We start from the raw sequence: 18,488 nt of genomic DNA, 5'->3' as shown, positions 1-18,488 counted from the left end.
AAACCCTTGTGTGTTTTTAATGTGACAACAACAAAAATGTTTTAATTGTTTCTTGCACAACAACTGAAATGTTTAGTTGTGCTTATATGCTTGATTGTGCTTGAACTGCTTGGTTTGCATACTTACTATGATCATACATAAGTTTATATTTGTGGTAAGCATGATCATTGCTTTGTATGATGAAACACTTTGTACAATGCACATTTGTATGAAGTAATCGATTACAGTGTTTATGTAATCAATTGGATTCATCAGATATCAGCAACTGCTTAACTGTAGCAAGCTGCAAGTTTTAACCGGTTACATTATATGGATCATCGATTAAAACTCGTGTCTTGGCTAACACTTCATTGTTGAGTGCATTGATGTGTTTTTGACTGTAAATGTTTTCATATTTGCTTAAGTGTAATACTTAACTGGTTACATTGTTTTGTTAATCGATTAAATCTATGCATACTAAAAATTGTTTTCTTATTAAGTCTTAACTACCATAGTGGTCATATTTTGAATTGTTTTGACTAACATTAATTGTGCAATCGATTACATTAATTGTGTAATCTGTTAGATGTGTTTTGATGTAATTCTGGTACAGTAGTGAAAATTGCTTAATTGATTACATTAATATGGTAATTGATTAAAGTGCGTCAGACTTGAGAAAACTATATATTGACGAATAACTCTCTGCATAAAAAAACTTTTAATCTTTCATCTGTTTAGATCCGAAAAGGTTTGTTGAGATAAGAAATTGCAGGGGTGTTCTTTCTCCAAGAATCAAGAAGCGTTTAGTTTGGAAGATTTAAAGGATTCTTGAAGGAATTATTGTGTGCTTTCATTGGTTGATCATCATCCGCACTTTGAGGTGTTCTGAACCAAGATCACTGTTAAATTTTTCAATCTGTGGATTGTGGTTTCCCTGTTGCCAGTGGCCAGGAAGAGAATGTGAGGTTCTAGTTTCTTTGAGGGGTATCTCAAAGGGTTTATGCATAAAGGGGATTGTTCTTTTTGTGTTGTTGTTTTCTATATTAGATTTGGAGTTAGAGAGGAAATTTCATTGAGAGAGGGTCTCTGTAATTCTTGTTGTATAACTCAATCTATATAGTGAAGTGACTTTCAATCTCAGGTTGATTGAAAGGTAACCGAATGTAGACATTGAGGCCAAACCAGTATAAAAACTTGGTGTTTGTCTTTCTATCCTTTATCTCTTTTATTGCAATATATTCTTTATTTGCTTGCATTTCAAGAAAGTGCTAAAGATTTTCCAAAGGTTTAGAAAAGAATAAATTTTTGAATACAAAGTAATACTATGGGCTTGGAGCTGACCGATCAGGTACGATGGCGACATGTTGGGAGAAGAGGCCAAACGGTTGACATGCAAGAAAATGTCTCATGACCGTTCGGCCCCGACAACCGTTGAGCAGAATTAAGGAATAATTAATGTCATTACGGCTACGGTCAAGCGGTTAAGGTTTTCATTAATGATCATTAAAAGGTAAATTAATTGGTCAGATTCTTATAAGCTCTATAAATAAGGGTTTACTTTCGACGTAAAGGACTCTTGACTGACTATTGAATTATAAAAGACCAAGAGCTTGTTATCATTTTCAAGCTGCAGCACCTTGTTATTTAGAGTGTTGCGCTCGGCCAAAAGGTTGTACTGCTCAATCACAAGCTCTCTGATCTTATTGATGGAATGTTGGAGGTCGAGCTCTAGGCCATCGTGAGATCATTGCAGCCTGCGGTGGGAGGCACGGGCCTTGGCAAGCAAAGTGTTGGCCTTGGCCTTGTCATCCATAGCTATCTTTTCGACCTCCGTCAACCGAAGGGTCAACTCTTTGTTCGACTTCATGGCTTCATCATATTTGGCTTGAAGAGTTTGAAGCTTGGTTGAAGCGGACGTCTTCTTCTCTACAGTGTAAGCCATGCACATGGTTGACCGAGTGACCAGCTCAAAGGCCATGTTTGAGGCTTCACTCTCGGTCATCCCCTTTAAAAAAGTGCTTTTATTCAGTAAATAGGTCGAAGTTGATCTGCTTGGCCGAGACAAGGGAGGATCGTCAGGCAGGGCTCGTCGGCTGTGTTTGGATGAAACTGAGAGCTTCTGTGCGACTTTCTGATTGTTTTATTTTTCTTCTGAGTGGGGTCAGAAGATATGCATATGGCCTCAACCAATTTCTAAGTAGCAGTAGTAGCTGGCCGAGAGGAAGCAGCAGTGTGTGGCCTAGGAATAGTTGGTTGTGGCGCAGGTTGGGCTTGCGCAAATAGCCAAGGGGTAGGAGTGGGAGGCGCACGGGAGGAAGTTTCTAGACCAGAATTTTTCTTCAAGTCACCTCCCCCTCTAAGCAAATAAATGGCAAAAGTGCTGCTCTTGGCAGGATCTATACCAGACAGGTAGTTTGCATGACAAATAAATTTAGATAAGTTACAAACAACTGCTTGGAAAATGTAATTACAAGTAGCTTACCAAAGACAGTATCAAGAAGATTCTTATTATTTATAAAACCGATGAGCCGACGAGAGGTGGACTTAAGGGGTAGTTGACTTAGTTGGCTGATCAAATCCAACTCCTCAGGCGACATTCGGGATTTGGCCTAGGAAATAACCCTCTTTGGATTATCGGTCCAATAGAAGGGAAATTTGGGTTGACCATCAGGGAAGTTGAAACTCTGACGCATGGCTTCAAGAGGAACTACTTTGACAAAGTTTCCCTTGAAGTCCTTATAAGAAGTGTTGAACAGTATGAAGAGTTGTTGGTCTGCGATGGAGTTAAGGGAGACTCGGGCTTTGTTCGGATGAGGTTGCATGCGGAAAAGATGTAGGAAGGTGCCCGGTGTGGGATAAAGAACCAAAGTCGCGCAGACAATAGAGAAAGCCTGCATGAACGCCTATATGTTCGGGTGGAGTTGAGTGGTCCTACGTTGAGTTATCGAATAACGCCCATTTGAAACTCCGAAAAAGGGAGGACGACTTTTAAGTCCTTAAAAATGGTGGAGTAGGCGTAGAAGAACTCTAACGCATAGCCTTCTCGACCGTGGCATGCCCGTTCGGTCATCTTACAAATAGCCATCTTGAAATGACTAACATCCTTAGTCGCTTTCACTAGGCTTACACTACTAAGTAGCTCCTTGAGAAGGCCACTAGAGTTGAAGGAGGAAGTGATTTGCTTAACCTTGTATGGAGCCCAATCGTACTGCCGACGGTGGGCCAATTCCTACACCTTTTGTCCCAGGCTCCGGTGAAGTCCATGTGGATGGGAACTTCTTCAGGAGTGTCACTGTCCTCCAAAATTCGTGAAGAACCTTCACTCTCTGATTGCTTGGCTTTGTCACCAGCAGGTGGATTTCTCTCATTGACGGAACCCAAGGAGGAGGAGGAGGTTATAGCCCCGTTGTCAACATACCCCTTGCCTTCTCTTCTGGGTAAAGTTAGATGAACTTTGGAAAGACATGTTGCCCGAAGTAGGAGATTGAAGATTTTTTTAGAAGGAAGGAGTGGGAAAAATGTTTGGTTTGCTAGAGCTCGAAGGGTGAAAGTGAAAAAATGGGATTAACCTAGCCCTATTTATAGATAGTTAAGGTAGTTCATCAAAACAATCTGGAGCGTCCAAAGGGAAAAGATCTGACGGTTTAGGCGACGTGACGTTACGTTTTCACTTTTTCCCGCTAATTTTTGCACAGTCGCGACCTTTCGACTTCCACTTTTCCCGCCATTTTGCAAGTAATGAAAGGACGTGACGATTAATGTGATGTCGACCCATGATGCTAGAATTCTGAATTGATCGGTGGGGACTTCAAAACCCTACGCATAAATCTAAAGATTTTGTTAGGGCTTGGGGGGCCTTTGCTATAATAGGCTTTGAGCTGACCTATCGTGAATGATGGCGACATGTTGGGAGAGGAGGACGAACGATTTGTTAGGAAACAGGTTGGCTTCGTTTTGCACCAAGAGGGGGGTGAATTGGTGTTAGTTCAAATTTAAAATCTTTTCGCAATCTTGGTATGAAATTTCAAAGCTTTTGATCTTTCCTTGAAATGCAAGTTATTGAAAAATATAATGCAGCGGAAAAACATAGTTTACTGCTAAACAGTTATAGTCGATTGAATTTAAAGTTTGCAGGGAGAGAGAAAATCAAACACTGATTTTTATATTGGTTCGACCAACAATGCCTACATCCAGTGTCCTTCCAACCTTGGAAGCAAATGCACTATAATGGTTGCGGTTTTTACAACAAGGAATTTATAGAAGCACCACGCAAAAATATAAATCTCCTCTCTAACCCAAAACCAAATATAGCTGCACACAAAAACTAGAATTGCAGCAAGAATCCCCTCTCCTGCAATCTGCACCCACGTTGAACAATCCTCCACGTGTCACCAACACTCTTCACGGGATGCCAAGCCTATCACAACACGCTTCACAGGTTGCCAAGCCTATCACAGCACACTTCACAGGTTGCGAAGCCTTCAGTCAAATGCAACAGTCTTCACAGGATGTCAAGCCTTCAAGATCAAACTAGAAGCACCTTCTTTGTGCAGATGTTGATCAAACAGTAAGCGCAAATGACTCCTCAATCTGAATCTCTCTCAAGAAAGATCACCACCGTCTTCTTGGAGAACTCTTGGAGCTTCTGAAACTGAGAGCTTTCTCTAAAACAGGACAATGAAAATGTTAGATCACAAAAGTCTTAGAACAATTCGTGTTCTGTTTCTATTTATAGATTTCCTGTCAGTCTCAGTTGAACAGCCTACTAATACAGTCGACTGTGTTAAATTAGTTATAACAGACAATCAACACACAGGCTCCTCAGTCAACAAAATCAATGCACATTTATAACAGTTGACCCAGTTAGGTAATCCTAACTAACTTTTGAAAATATANCCATTGGAGCAAGTAGGCAAAACAAAATTCCAAATATAACAGTAATACAGTCGAATAAGTGATTCACACTATCGACTGATTCATGAAAAAACACTTTGAAATTCTTTTCATCTCAAAATCTCATCAAGTACACATGCACAAAATCTGTACAAAGATTTTAGCTTAGTCGACTCCATTACCAATGTAGTCGACTGAACTAGACCTTTGTCACAACAAATATAAGTTCATAAAAGTACTTGTGAGCTTTTCTTCAGAAATGTGTAAAAGTAATTGTCAATACCCAATTTCGTCCGGGTGACTAAATAATGAGACTNGGTTTTTATTGTTGTCCTATTTCATTCATTTTCTTTCAATATTTTATTTTATGTTCTTAATTTTATTTTACTATTTTGTTTTAAAAAAAAGTAATTACAAAAAAAAAAGAAACAAAGAAAGAATAAAAAAAAGCAAAAAATATTTAAAAGAAAAAAAAAGAAGAAAAAAAAAGAAACGAAGAAAGAATAAAAAAAAGCAAAAAATTTTTAAAAGAAAGAAAAGAAAGGAAAAAGAAAAAAAAAAGAACATGAAAAACGGAAAAAAAGAGTAATAAAAAAAGGAAGAAGAGGAAAAAAGAGATAAAAAGAAGAAAAAAAGAGAAAAAGAATAAAATAAAAAAAAACAAAAGAAGAAAAAGGAAAAAGAAAAACAAAAGTAAAAAAGGAAGGAAGGGAAAAAAGGAAAAATGGGGTGCACGTGAATAAAATGAGAGAAGTGCTGCATGTGATTTTCTTGGAAAATGCCCATAAGCAATTAATGCATGATTGGTCACTTTTTTTGAAATTTGGTTTTATTTGGTAATAATTTGAATCAACAACATTATGGCAATCATTACAAGAAATAATTAAAAATAATATATTGATTGTGGTATTCAATTTCTTCCTAAAGAGAAAAATATGATTTTTAATTTGATTTATTTTTCTTCAATCAAGACCATTTATTTCCCTATTTTGCTAATAGAAAATTAATTCGCCATTAAGGCAAGACCACAATAATATTACAAGTATGTGTATATAAATATGCACCTTGTAAACAAGAAAAGGGGAAGAGGATTGAACTTCGGGAAAAGAGCATAAGGGAACAAAAAAAAAAAAGAGAAAAAGAAAATTCAATTTCAAGAAGAGAACGTAAGGGAACAGAAAGAAAAGGGCTTTAGGTTGCATGCACCCTGGTTTTCTCTAAACCTATACTTTTGTCTTATTTCATGATTTATTTTTTATTATTTGATTATTAAGTTTTTATTGCATATAACCCCCTGTAATTTTATATCCTCACATCCCTTGTTTTTGTAATTTTATTTATAAGTTTGTTTCATTATTGAATTTTAATATTTATTACACATGCTTTCAATACTATAAAAATAAAGAATAAAAAAAAAGAAAAATTACAAAATAAAAAAATGGTTTTAGAGATTCTTACAACATCTTTCTTTTTAATAATTAAATATGGTTTTTAGTTTGTTCTTATTTTATTATTCTTTAAATATTTCTTAAATGAAAAGAGATAAATCTTAAAAATATAAAAAAATAGTTTCTAGTATTTTTTGTTCTTTAATTCTTAATATATTTTTTTAGCTGTAATTTATTTTCTATCTTCATATCTTTCCTTAAAAAATATTTACGTAAATAGTATCATTATTTTTATTCTATATGAATTTATTATTTTAAGTTTTGTTTTAAACAATCACGTAGTACTATTTTTATACCATAAAAAATTACAAAAATGAAAAAGTAAAAAATTAAAAATATATAAAGTCTTAAAAAAAATAATAATAAAAATATATTTTAAAGTTTAAAGCACATGTATGATCGCACGCATCATCCTTGTGCTATAAAACCTTTTCTTCTTTCATAAAAATAATAAAAAATATTTTTTAAAGGTTAAAGCACATGTGTGATCGCACGCATCGTCCTTGTGCTAAAACCTTTTCTTCTTTTCTCTAAAAAAATAAAATAAAAATGTTTTAAAGGTTTAAGCACGTGTGTGATCGCACGCATCGTCCTCGTGCTAAGACCTTTTCCCCTTTCATAAAAATAAAATAAAAATGTTTAAAGGTTTAAGCACGTGTGTGATCGTACGTATCGCCCCCGTGCTAAGAACCTTTTCCCTTTTTTTATATCAGATACCGAAATAAATATTTTCAAATAACAAACATTCTCTCAGCTAGAACTATGTAACCCTGATTTCTCATTTTTAGTGAGAATACGTGGGAGCAAGGTCAATCCTTGTCGGGCTCAAAAAACTAAAAAAATATTTTTGTTTCTTTAGATTGTCGTTTTTTGGGATAGTTAAACATTTTGTAAACCACATCAAATTCGCATATTTAATTAAAGGTACTGCCTTCGGGCAAGCGTTATAGGGTGCAAATACCTTCCCTACACGTAACCGACTCCCAAACCCAATCTTTGGTTTTTGTGGACCGTGCTTTATCATTTTATGGTTTTTCCGTAGTTTTCCAGAATAAACTATGGTGGCGACTCCAAATCTCTTTTTCAAACTCGTTTTCTTTTTTGGATCGTCGTCCCGTCGTGATTCCGGTTGCGACAGTAATCAAAATCACTTTAATACACATTTCAATACAAGCATGTTCCAAACATATAACACATAGTCAATCATAGGAACATCCATGCAAAATAACAAAACATGTTCAATAAAGGTATTATCAAAACAGTATAGCACATCAACATGTAGCACTGGAACATATGTATTGTTATTAAGCACTGTGTTGTCATCATCAAAAACTAGTTTGATATAGAGTTTGTGTTGTCAACAATCTCAACATGATTGACATGGAAGAAAACGTCTCATGACCGTTTGGCCCCGACAACCGATGAGCATAATTAAGGCGTAATTAATGTCATAACTACGATCAAGTGGTTAAGGTTTGCATTAATGATAATTAAGAGGTAAATTAATTGGTCAGAATCTTTAAGCTCTATAAATAAGGGTTTACTTTCGTGGTAAAGGACTCTTGACTAACTATTGAATTATAAAAGACCTACAGAGAAAAATTCTCACTTAAGCGTCAGAATGTATTCTGGAGGTCGCACCCCTTTTTGGACCGGTTAGTTGTTTGGAGCATGAAGCAAGGAAGACGTTCGACACAGACTTATCAGGCGGTAATCCTCGTCCCAATTCAGCATAAACACAAACCAATTAACCCCCTCATGATTGGGAAATAAGGCCTTTCCTTTTCCACAAAAATTACTAACTATTTTTAATATATAGAACTCAAAGCCATTCAATTCGTTAACATCAACTCAAGAATATTCAAGCTCTTCTAATACTAAAGTTAATAAGTAAGTTGTCAATAACTCAAATATTAGTTTTATTACGAAATTATTGACTTTTTTTTAAAAGGAAAAAAATGATAATACTTCCACATCATCATCACAAGCAAATAAGAATGTATCAACTTCAAAAGTAACAAAAGTAAGTTAATAATAACTCAAATATCAATTAAATATAAAAAAAGATTTACTAATCGTTTTCAATATATAGGACCCGAAGCCACTCACTTCTCCAATACCCACTCAAGTGGATTCAGGCACTGATAAGTAAGTTGCCAATAACTCAATTATTAGTTATTATAAAGAATTATTGACCTCTTTTTTAATTGGAAAAAAAATGATAATACTTTAACATTATCCTCAACACAAGAAAACAAGAATTTATCAACTTCAAAAGTGACAATAGTAAGTTACTAATAACTCAAATATCAATTAGATATAAAAAAGAATTACTAATCGTTGTCAATATATAGGACCCGAAGACACTTGCTTCTCCACCACCAACTCAAGAGGATTCACACGCTTCTAATCCTAAAGTTAATAAGTAAGTAATCAATAACTCAAATATTAGTTATTATAAAGAAGTTATCTATCATATTGTATTATACCCCGATAACCAACCGACGGTCAGACACACTAGTCAGGAAAGGTAAATATCATTAATGGCCAATTAATATGTTTAATGGCCATAGTAAATGTGAATATACGCTATTTATTAGTGATTGACAGGTCATATTGCACGAGAATATGGTATTAATGGACAATTAACAGGTATTATTAAATTTGATTGTCTGGTTTAATGATTAATCAATGCGCTTGGCTACCACAAAGCCTTATAAATATATTATTCACATTCAGGTAAAAGGGGTTGAATCTATCTTCTTCTGTCCTAATAAAATATAGACATCTTTGTAAAACATATCTGACTCGAGCGTCGGAGTGTCTTCTGCAAGTCAACCACCCATCGGAGTCGATTGCGTTCTCGGAGAGGATTGGAGATCAGAAGAGAGCAGAGCAAGGAAGGACAACCGACTCTCGGACAATTTCAACCGAAACATTTTAGCGTCCACCGTGGAGCTGAACAGCATCCCCATGAAACCATGAGGAACCAGACACGCACTCACTCTCGACATCGTTACTTCGAATCAATATTAGGAATTTAAGCAAAACTAAACATGAATCACCATATCCACGTGAAATTTCTCCGACCAGATATGTATTTTTAAAATAACATATATATAAATATCAGAAATCTTTATGTTATTTTAGAGAATTGTTCAAGTGTTACGATGAACGGCAGAAAAATCTAAATATGTAAATGATAGAAGATATTACAACATCTATTTAATATAGATATTCAAAATAAAATCATGCGTGATTACACTTACTGTCATTCTGAAAGGATCATGTGCATGCTTTTGTATTATGTGAACAATGCTATCTGTCTAACAGGAACTCAATTTCCAACGAAGCCATTGGAAAGATAATCACTTTTTTTTAGACTTTAATAAAAAATGAATAGATTTTCATTATAAACATATATCATAGAATATTTGAACCTTTAACTTTATTCTTTAGCTTAATGCATATTCCTGTGTGTATCCCTGTGAATGAAAAGTACTAGCTTTCGAAATAATTTTTTAGAGCATAACCATAAGTGGTTGAAAGTAACTGCCTGTTGTGACTTACGAAAGACGCATTCAACATGCCACTGTCATAGATAGTTTTAGAAGTTTCGTACTTCAATTCTTCACTATATGAATCACTCACTGCTGGTCTTTAAAAGTCCTAAAACAAGGGCATCTTCGAGTATCTTGATCCCAATGGTATTTTATTAATACAATTTCACGTTATTCAGGATTGATAAAGCTGTAGCTTTGAAACTCAACATCGCAGCACGCCTTGGCTCCTTTGACTCTATATCATGTTATTCAAGAACGAAGAAAGAATATAGTCACCTGTGCTTTATAGTCACCTGTGCGAAGCTTACCCAATTTCAAGGAGAGGAGCGCGTGAAGGCGCTCGGTTGCGAGGGACATTTTCCTAGTTGGACGCCCCTTCCGCTGCTTCGCTAGCCTCAAATTGTTTTTTTTTTAACTGACGCATTTGACCATGTTGTAGGGGAAGATCGACGGGTTAAGCGCAACCTTCAACAAAGGCAGAGCTATAGTTGTAGTCCCAGTCGTGAACTATTGATTCGAGGAGTTATTAACTGAGGAAAAACATACAAAATTTTATTAATCTTATTTTTAAATTCAATTTCCTTTAATTTAGATTTTTATTGTTCTCTTGTGCTTTCGTTATGAAATAAGTAAAGCAATTAATGTTTACTCATTGGTGGTAAAAAGTCAACCAAGAAGTTTCCAGGGAACTTTAATGAAGAAGACCGAGTGGTAAATCTCTCTCGGCCAAGAGGTAAATCCCTCTCGTTAAAGAAAAATTCGAGAGATAAATCCCTCTCGTCAACCAGAAGGATGAAGACAAAGACCGAGCGGTAAATCCCTCTCGTTGAAGAAAAAATCGAGAGGTAAATCCCTCTCGTCAACCAGAAAGTTGAAGATAAAGACCGAGCGGTAAATCCCTCTTAGTCGAGAGGTAAATCCTTCTCGTTGAAGAAAAAAACGAGAGGTAAATCCCTCTCGTCAACCAGAAAGTTGAAGACAAAGACCGTGCGGTAAATTCCTCTCGGCCGAGAGGTAAACCCCTCTCGTTGAAGAAAAAACCGAGAGATAAATCTCTCTCGTCAACCAGAAAGTTGAAGACAAAAATCGAGCAGTGGGGAACGCTCCTTGTGAACTCCCATTCTCGTCCGACATATTTAAACCACTTTCGCACCTGTAAAACAGTTGTTCGGGGCTTAGGGGGCCTTAATGTACTATACCCACGATAACCGACCGACGGTCAGACACACTAGTCAGGAAAAGTAAATATCATTAATGGCCAATTAATATGTTTAATGGTCATAGAAAATGCGAATATACGTCATTTATGAGTGATTGACAGGTCATATTGTACGAGAATATGGTATTAATGGACAATTAACAGATATTATTGAATTTGATTGTTTGGTTTAATGATTAATCAATGTGTTTGGCTACCACAAAACCTTATAAATATATTATTCACATTCAGGTAAAAGGGGCTGGATTTATCTTCTTCTATCCTAATAAATATAGATTTCTTTATGAAACATATCTGACTCGAGCGTCAGAGTGTTTTCTGCAGGTCAACCACCCATCGGAGTCGATTGCATTCTCAGATAGGATTGGAGATCAGAAGAGAGCAAAATAAGGAAAGACAATTTTAACCGAAACACTTATTTATTTATTTATTTATTTATTTTTCTATCTCTCTATTTACTGGCATACTTGTGGGTGATATATTTTGCATGAGTTACGTTTATGTAAAGAGTATACAATAAGAAATTAAGAGAGAATAAAAATACTAACGGATTTTACATGGATTGTTCAGGACTCAGACTCTTCTTGGAATGATATTATGCTTTACGATGAACTTTAAGAGAAATATTAGCTCATATTACAATATTCCACCACAATATAGTGATGCTTATGATTAAAAGAAGTAAAAAGGTGTTTTAACACCATTATGATTATTTTTTATCTTTTTCTTTTACTTACAGAATAAGAGTAGAGTGTGACATGTTGATATTTGAATTTCTTTCAATAAAAAGGTATGGCAGAAATTGGTGTGGAACTTATTGGATTGTACAATTATATATAATTGCGTAATGCAAAGGAACTTGAATCCTTCATATAAAAATATGTTATACCATTGTCGATAGTTTTCATATTGTAAGAGTGTATTCATATTTGAATTTCTTTTTATCATAATATCTTTCAGTTCCTCACAAAAAATTGACTAATCACATATTTTGAAATTTGTTACAAAGACTTTATGAAGAATTTTATGATAGATATATGTTATTGTCACAAGAAATTTTGAAAAAAAAAAACTAATTTTTCACATATTGTGTTGTTATATATGCTATTACAAAACCTTATATATGTTTAGGAGCTATTGGACAAAGCTTATTCAAGACTCAAATAAATCTAAAGTTGTTGGACAATATGGTTGAGATTTATAAGCCTAAAAAACAACAACCATTACAAAGGCCCGTAACTTAAAGAAGATAATGTGGGATGAACTTCTTGGAACCTTGACACTACATGAAGAGCATCCCCAAGATAAAATCCTAAAGGAAGCCATCAACCTCATCAATCGAGATCTCAAAGTAACGCTCAAGGTTTCCCCTGTTATATAGAAGGAATTTCGAGTTCTTCAAGCTTTTGAAGAAAGGAAGTTGAGTATCTAAGGTTGAGTTTGATTATATAAATGATGAAAAAATATTTCTGATGTCCCAAAATTTTAAGGAGATGTTTAAACGTAGAGGGGAAAAAAAGGTTTCCTCTTGTGAAGGGGAAAGATTTGTTTCGTCAAAAGAAATATGAAGTTTTCCAATAAGATATTGTCTTTGAGTGCAAGAATTTAGGGGCATATATGAGATTTGAGTGTCTTAAGTTGAAAAGTAAACCAAGATTGAATACGAGTTTGACTACAGAGAAAGTGTACCTCCCCAAGATTAAATGCCTTCTAGTTCACAGGCTTCATATGAGAGACAAAGTAAGATTGAGAAGCATGTTCTTGAGTGAAAATCCAATCTAGATATACTTACGAAGGTTTTTTTATATTTTTGTATTGTGAGTAATCTCTTGGTTTTAGGTTTTTTTTTTCTTCTGTGTTTCTGATTAAAATGTGCTTGTGTAGGTTTTGGTGATCAAAGTTCAGATTTAAATAGAATTTCATGAGATTAATCGCCTGAGTATGAGATAAATTAAGGTAAACGTGTGGTTTATGTTATATGCAGTTTAATCTTTTATAGCTTTTTGTTTTGCTCTGATGACTAGATTTTTTGGCTGAATCTACTGAAAGTCTACTGTTGGATTGGACCTACTAAAGTCTCTTGCTGAAAGTCTACTAATATGTTATAAAAAAAAAAACACTTAATGTTATGAGCATATACATTACAAATTGGCTTAAATCCTTAATTGGTCCCCATGTTAGGAGGGAATTTTCAGTTTAGTACCCGCTTTTAAAAGTGTATACATTGGGTCCCCATGTTTTGCAATTTGTGTCAATTTAGTGAATTAATGACAGTTCAAACAAGTTTGTGATAGCAATTGGAAGGTGTCAAAACGTTCAAACAGTTAATAAACATGCTGTAACTCAAAATGACTTGTCCACTTGCAATTTTCAAGCCAAATTGATGGTTCAAAGGGACTAAATTGACACAAATTGCAAAACATGGGGACCCAATGTATACACTTTTAAAAGCGGGTACTAAACTGAAAATTCCCTCTTAACATGGGGATCAATTAAGGATTTAAGCCTTACAAATTATTGTTGGAATATTAAAAATTGGTTTTTTTTACCATGTGTTGGTATTCAAGATTACCTGGTTGGTGATTGGGACTATGTTAATGTGACATCCATTTCTAAGAATTTATTTATTTATTTTTCACTCTTTTTTTTTTCTCACTTAGCATACCCATTGATTAACTTTTACTGGATGAAAGAATTTAAACCTAGCCAGCTTCTTCTTTTTTCTTTTTCTAAGATACCATCGTCCAGTTATAGCATTTGACACAGGAATTTATAAATGGTTTACTTTATGGCAGGACCAAGCTATTGTAGATCAGCAGCAAGATGAAAAAGTACACACTACTATGTCTGTAGAAGAAAAGAAGACTCAGCGAAATAACTGTTCCGAACCAAGTCATACGGAGGTGGAACATGATGCCAATTTAATACATAACTCAAGTCATACGGAGGTGGAGCAGGAGCAAGATTCCAATGTAATACATAAATCAAATAACCTTTTAGGTCGTTATAACAGTTCAAGGAAAAATGTAACTGAGGTATGAGAGTGAATGTGTACAGCAATATCTGAGTGTAGACTGTGTTTGAAAAATTGTAGAATGTGTGTGAAAAACATGTAAAAGTTAACCTTCCAAGAAGTTTCCAACAATTGAGCATAATGATATCTGAAAAAAAAAATCCTTCTACTATCTCGGTTCAACTCTAAACCCAGGCATAAGACTCCCATCTATTGCCTCGGTTCACAGCAACTAAGGCCAAAAGTCTGGCAAAAAAAAAGTAAAAAAAGGAACACCCTTTACTGCCTCGGTTGCATTTGAACCAGGGCAAAAGTATACACCTTTTTGCCTTGGTTCAGAACCAGACTTTTTGCCTCACCTTTATATACTTCAGTTGTAGAACAGGTGCAGATAGACAAAAATAATCGTTTCCCTTTACTGCACTAGTGATAATAGGCCATATATAAGTACAAACTTTAAAATCCTTCAATTCTCAAATTTAATCTCAGTTTTCACAAATATAAAATCCCCCAACAAAATGAAAACACAAGGAAAACATTAGAAGGGGTGAATAGTGTTTCCAAAGTCCTTTCGCAAAGCAACGTCTAATGCTTTATAAAGAAGATATATAATTTGTATGATGTTTATACACTAGTTTTTATAAGATGAGTAAATGGAAAACATTTTAAATAGCAAGCCAATAAACCACAAATTTTATACTGATTCACTCAACATGATCTACATCTAATTCTCCTTTAAGAACTTTTAAGGGGTTTCACTAGTATTTTACAAAGGTTACATGAGTTTTACCTCTCCAGGTTTATTTATTCTTACCACTTCTGGTTCACCTAATCTACACGACTAGTATGAGTTTTTACAAGTACTCTAACCACTTATAGTCTCAAGTATTCTAACTACTTTTGGTCTTAAACCTAGATAACACATTTAGACAATTGTTTTAATTCTCTTCAGATTTTACAACACAAATAGTGTTAAATGCAAAGGTACAAATGAAAACTCTCCAAGAGAGGTTATAAGCAACATAAAGAGTTCTATTTGATAAGATTTTTCTTATCTTTCTTGTGCTATAATTCTTGTTTTTTCTTCAAGCTTTTGTTTATATATAGCTTTCCTAGAAAGATGAATATCAGACAAGGAAGTTGACTTCATAAGAGAAGGTAGCCTTTAGGTGGGAAGTCAAACTTTAGTCTTCTTTGTAAAGGTCAAAGTTTTATCATAGCCTTAAGCAAACTGAGCTTATACGATGTGACAGAGCAAAAGGCTTCAAGGGAAACATTCCCATAATATTCTTCTTCTCTCACAACGTCTTTTTCTAGGGTGTAGTGATTCTGATAATTTCTTTTTGCTTCAGTGATATGAAAAAATATCAAGAACAAAGTATACAAGCATCGATATTGACGGTCCATATCTCTCGGAAAGAGCCATAAACCACAAAATAGAAAGTCATATTTATATTTGTTATCCAACCACAAATACCTGCATAACAAGGTTCACAACAACACAGACAGACCTGGATACAAGTTTCAAACCATAAACAAAGCTGCATTTTGTGCATCTCAAAATCATCCAATATCATTGNTGAAAAAAGGCATATAACATGATTTGCAAAGTTGAATATGAAATGTGAAACATAAAACAATATCATCCATGACAAAAGACAATGTACCAAAATCATGATGTGCTAAAATTTAAATGTACTAAAATTCAAATGTACTAACTAACACCTATGATCAATAACAAAATAAAACTAAAATACTACATATTCATCAGAATCATCTTCATCATCCTGTTGATCCTTTGTAGATGGCTGGAATGATGTGTGGCTGCTGAGGGACGGTGGGTGACGGGGAGGGTCGTGGTTGGGTCGGAGGGACGGTCGAAGGAGTGTCTGAAGTTTGAGGTAGCGCTCTCATGATCAGGGACTTGAAGTTTGTAAACTCATCTCTCAAGTCACTGTATTCTTCTCTCAATTCACGGTTTTCCTGGTCACTTTGCTCTAGTAGCTATGTCAAGCGCTAGATGGCCTTGTCAGTAGAAGGGGTGGAAGAAGAAAAAGGTTGGTGCTTCAGTGAACCTCCTCTCGATGTTGTATAGTTTGCAGCAAGTTGTCCTGAACCGTAGACTCGTCCCTTTTTCTTCCCACCAATGACATCGACCCAACACTGTGTCCTACGGATGTCGTCATCTGCATTACTCGCATCATCCGGTGTAGGAGTTGACCCATGTTCAGATCTAAACTGTGAAAGTCTCGTAGAAAATTCTTCTTGTTGAAACATTAAAAACAACGTTAGGGAATGATAAATACAATAACATAATCATGTGGATTACTAATACTAGCACTGTTATTTGCTTGCTTACATGAGTCTTGCGAGATCTTTCATCAACGAATTCATTAGTGCCCTTCCGAACATGGGTCTATGCAAAAACCTCGTCAACATGGACCGCCCGTCCCAGAGCTTGTGCCTGTAACATAATATAGACTTAGAAGTGTATATGAAATAGAAAATACATGTTATATATAAAAGAAAAAAAAAGTAAAGAACGTTTACCATACGAATGACATACTCGTGAACTGTGATTGACTCGCCAGTATGCAAGGCGCCACCCTTTTTAGACGCTCTGTTTCTCTTGGCTGTAGCACACTTGTTGTGAAACTCTGCTAAATTCCAATATGCAAGTAAAGCGTTCCAAATGTTCTCGCCCATCCAGTAAGGGCGCTTCCCTGCATTGTGGGCATCCCTAAACATCTCTGAGAGCCGATGAGATGCTTTCATGTGGAAATTTCTATGTATTTGTGTTTCATGTTCAACTTTCCACTGCACCTTCATCTGTAATGATGAACAAAACAAACATTTATTAATGAACATGTTAAAATGACAATTAGTTTAAAGTTGTTCACCTTAAAACACTCCCAGAATGGCTTTCTGTCGTCTATAGGTATTGCTCCCCAAGTAGGCCATGGAATCAAATATTATTGCTTAATTGACCGTGTGATGGCTTGGGAAGCAACCCTGGATGGGATAAACCTGCATATAAAGAAATAAAAGTCATTTCAAATAAGACAATCTTTAAACATATAAATGGTTAAAAAAAGGATTAAAGTCTTACCCTTTGCTATATGGCTCAATCCATGGTCGATCATGGAGGGGCGGGTCAACACCATCACCATCACCATCACCAGCTGAATCAACAGATGGTGTGGCAATATCAGAAGGCGGTCTAAAAGATGAGGAAGGTATAGAAGTAGGGTTGGGAGGAGGAGTGGGGGTAATAATGACAAGGGGAGGAAGAGTCTCTGTTGTAGGGGTAGAAGGAGGAGGGTGTACTGTAGGGGTAGGAGGATGAGGGTGTACTGTAGGGGTGGGAAGAGGAAGGTGAACTGCAGGGGCAGGAGGAGGAGGGTGTATTGCAGGGGCAGGAGGAGGAGGGTGTACCATAGGGGTAGGAGGAGGAGGGTGAACTGCACGGGTAGGAGGAGGAGGGTGTACTGTAGGGGTACGAGGAGGAGGGTGCAATGTAGGGGTAGGCAGTGTAGCAGGCACCCTAAGTACATACTTTGGGCCTTGTCGTTGCCTCTTTTTAGGCCTTGCTACCCCCTTTCCTTTATCAGGACGGTCTGAACCTTCTCCTGTCATTACTGCATTGAAATGTTTACAAATAAAGTGAAACGATACAAAAGAATAAGGAAGGATCACTACAAATTAAAGTGAATGTCTTAGCAATGCATAAAAAAGAATATGGAAGGATCACTACAAATTTGGATCGTTACAAATTTTTAAGATTGTATTTTACATAACTATATTGAAATGATAGTTCAATTTGATCCAATATTTAAGATAGTCGAACATTCAATTATCTTCATTATGATCTTCATCTTCTTCTTCATCATCATCATCTTCATCATCATCATCATCATCATCATCATCTTCTTCCTCTTCTTGTTCTTGTTCTTGTTCTTCTTCTTCTTCATCATCATCATGTTCTGATGGCATACCCCTTGTCATGACCTAGCACATTCATGAAGAGTTGGAGACATATCATGAAGATGGAATAATTTTGAGCCTTGTATTTTGGGCCAAGTAGTCTAGATTTTATTTGGGCTTTGTATTATGGGCCAAGTAGTCTAGATTTTATTTGGGCTTTATATTATGGACCAAGTAGTCTAGATTTTATTTGGGCTTTGTATTGTGGGCCTAGTAGTATAGGATTTCAATTGGGCCTTGTATTTTGGGCCAAGTAGAATAGGATTTTGACCAAACAAGTCAACAAAGGGTCAAGGCCCAAAGTTGACTATGCTTGGATGTCTAAAATGGGTGTGTTGACCAAGGGGTCAACATTTTGGCTAAGCTTGGAGGACAAGGGAGCAAGATTT

General features: G+C 35.5%; 1 protein-coding gene across 1 annotated transcript; it reads right to left on the bottom strand.

The window, feature by feature from the left end:
• Positions 1 to 17,087: 17,087 nt before the first annotated feature.
• Positions 17,088 to 17,751, bottom strand: LOC106770256 (MAGE-like protein 2). Its single transcript, XM_014656071.1, has 2 exons — positions 17,225 to 17,751; positions 17,088 to 17,142 (listed from the first exon to the last, which is right to left on the bottom strand). Exons 1-2 carry the CDS (start codon positions 17,749 to 17,751, stop codon positions 17,088 to 17,090), a joined length of 582 nt encoding a protein of 193 aa, XP_014511557.1.
• Positions 17,752 to 18,488: the final 737 nt, after the last annotated feature.

This window comes from Vigna radiata, chromosome 8, assembly GCF_000741045.1.
Source record: "Vigna radiata var. radiata cultivar VC1973A chromosome 8, Vradiata_ver6, whole genome shotgun sequence".
In the NCBI taxonomy this organism is placed as follows: Eukaryota; Viridiplantae; Streptophyta; class Magnoliopsida; order Fabales; family Fabaceae; genus Vigna; species Vigna radiata.
Note: the sequence above shows the minus strand (reverse complement) of the source record. Positions and strands in the feature narration are given on the sequence as shown.

What these genes read in the sequence shown, in the direction of transcription:
- LOC106770256 (XM_014656071.1), bottom strand. Translation starts at nt 17,751, where the DNA reads ATGACAGGAGAAGGTTCAGACCGTCCTGATAAAGGAAAGGGGGTAGCA. An exon ending in ATTGAGCCATATAGCAAAGG is followed by an intron (nt 17,143 to 17,224) that starts GTAAGACTTTAA and finishes CTTTATATGCAG; the next exon opens with GTTTATCCCATCCAGGGTTG.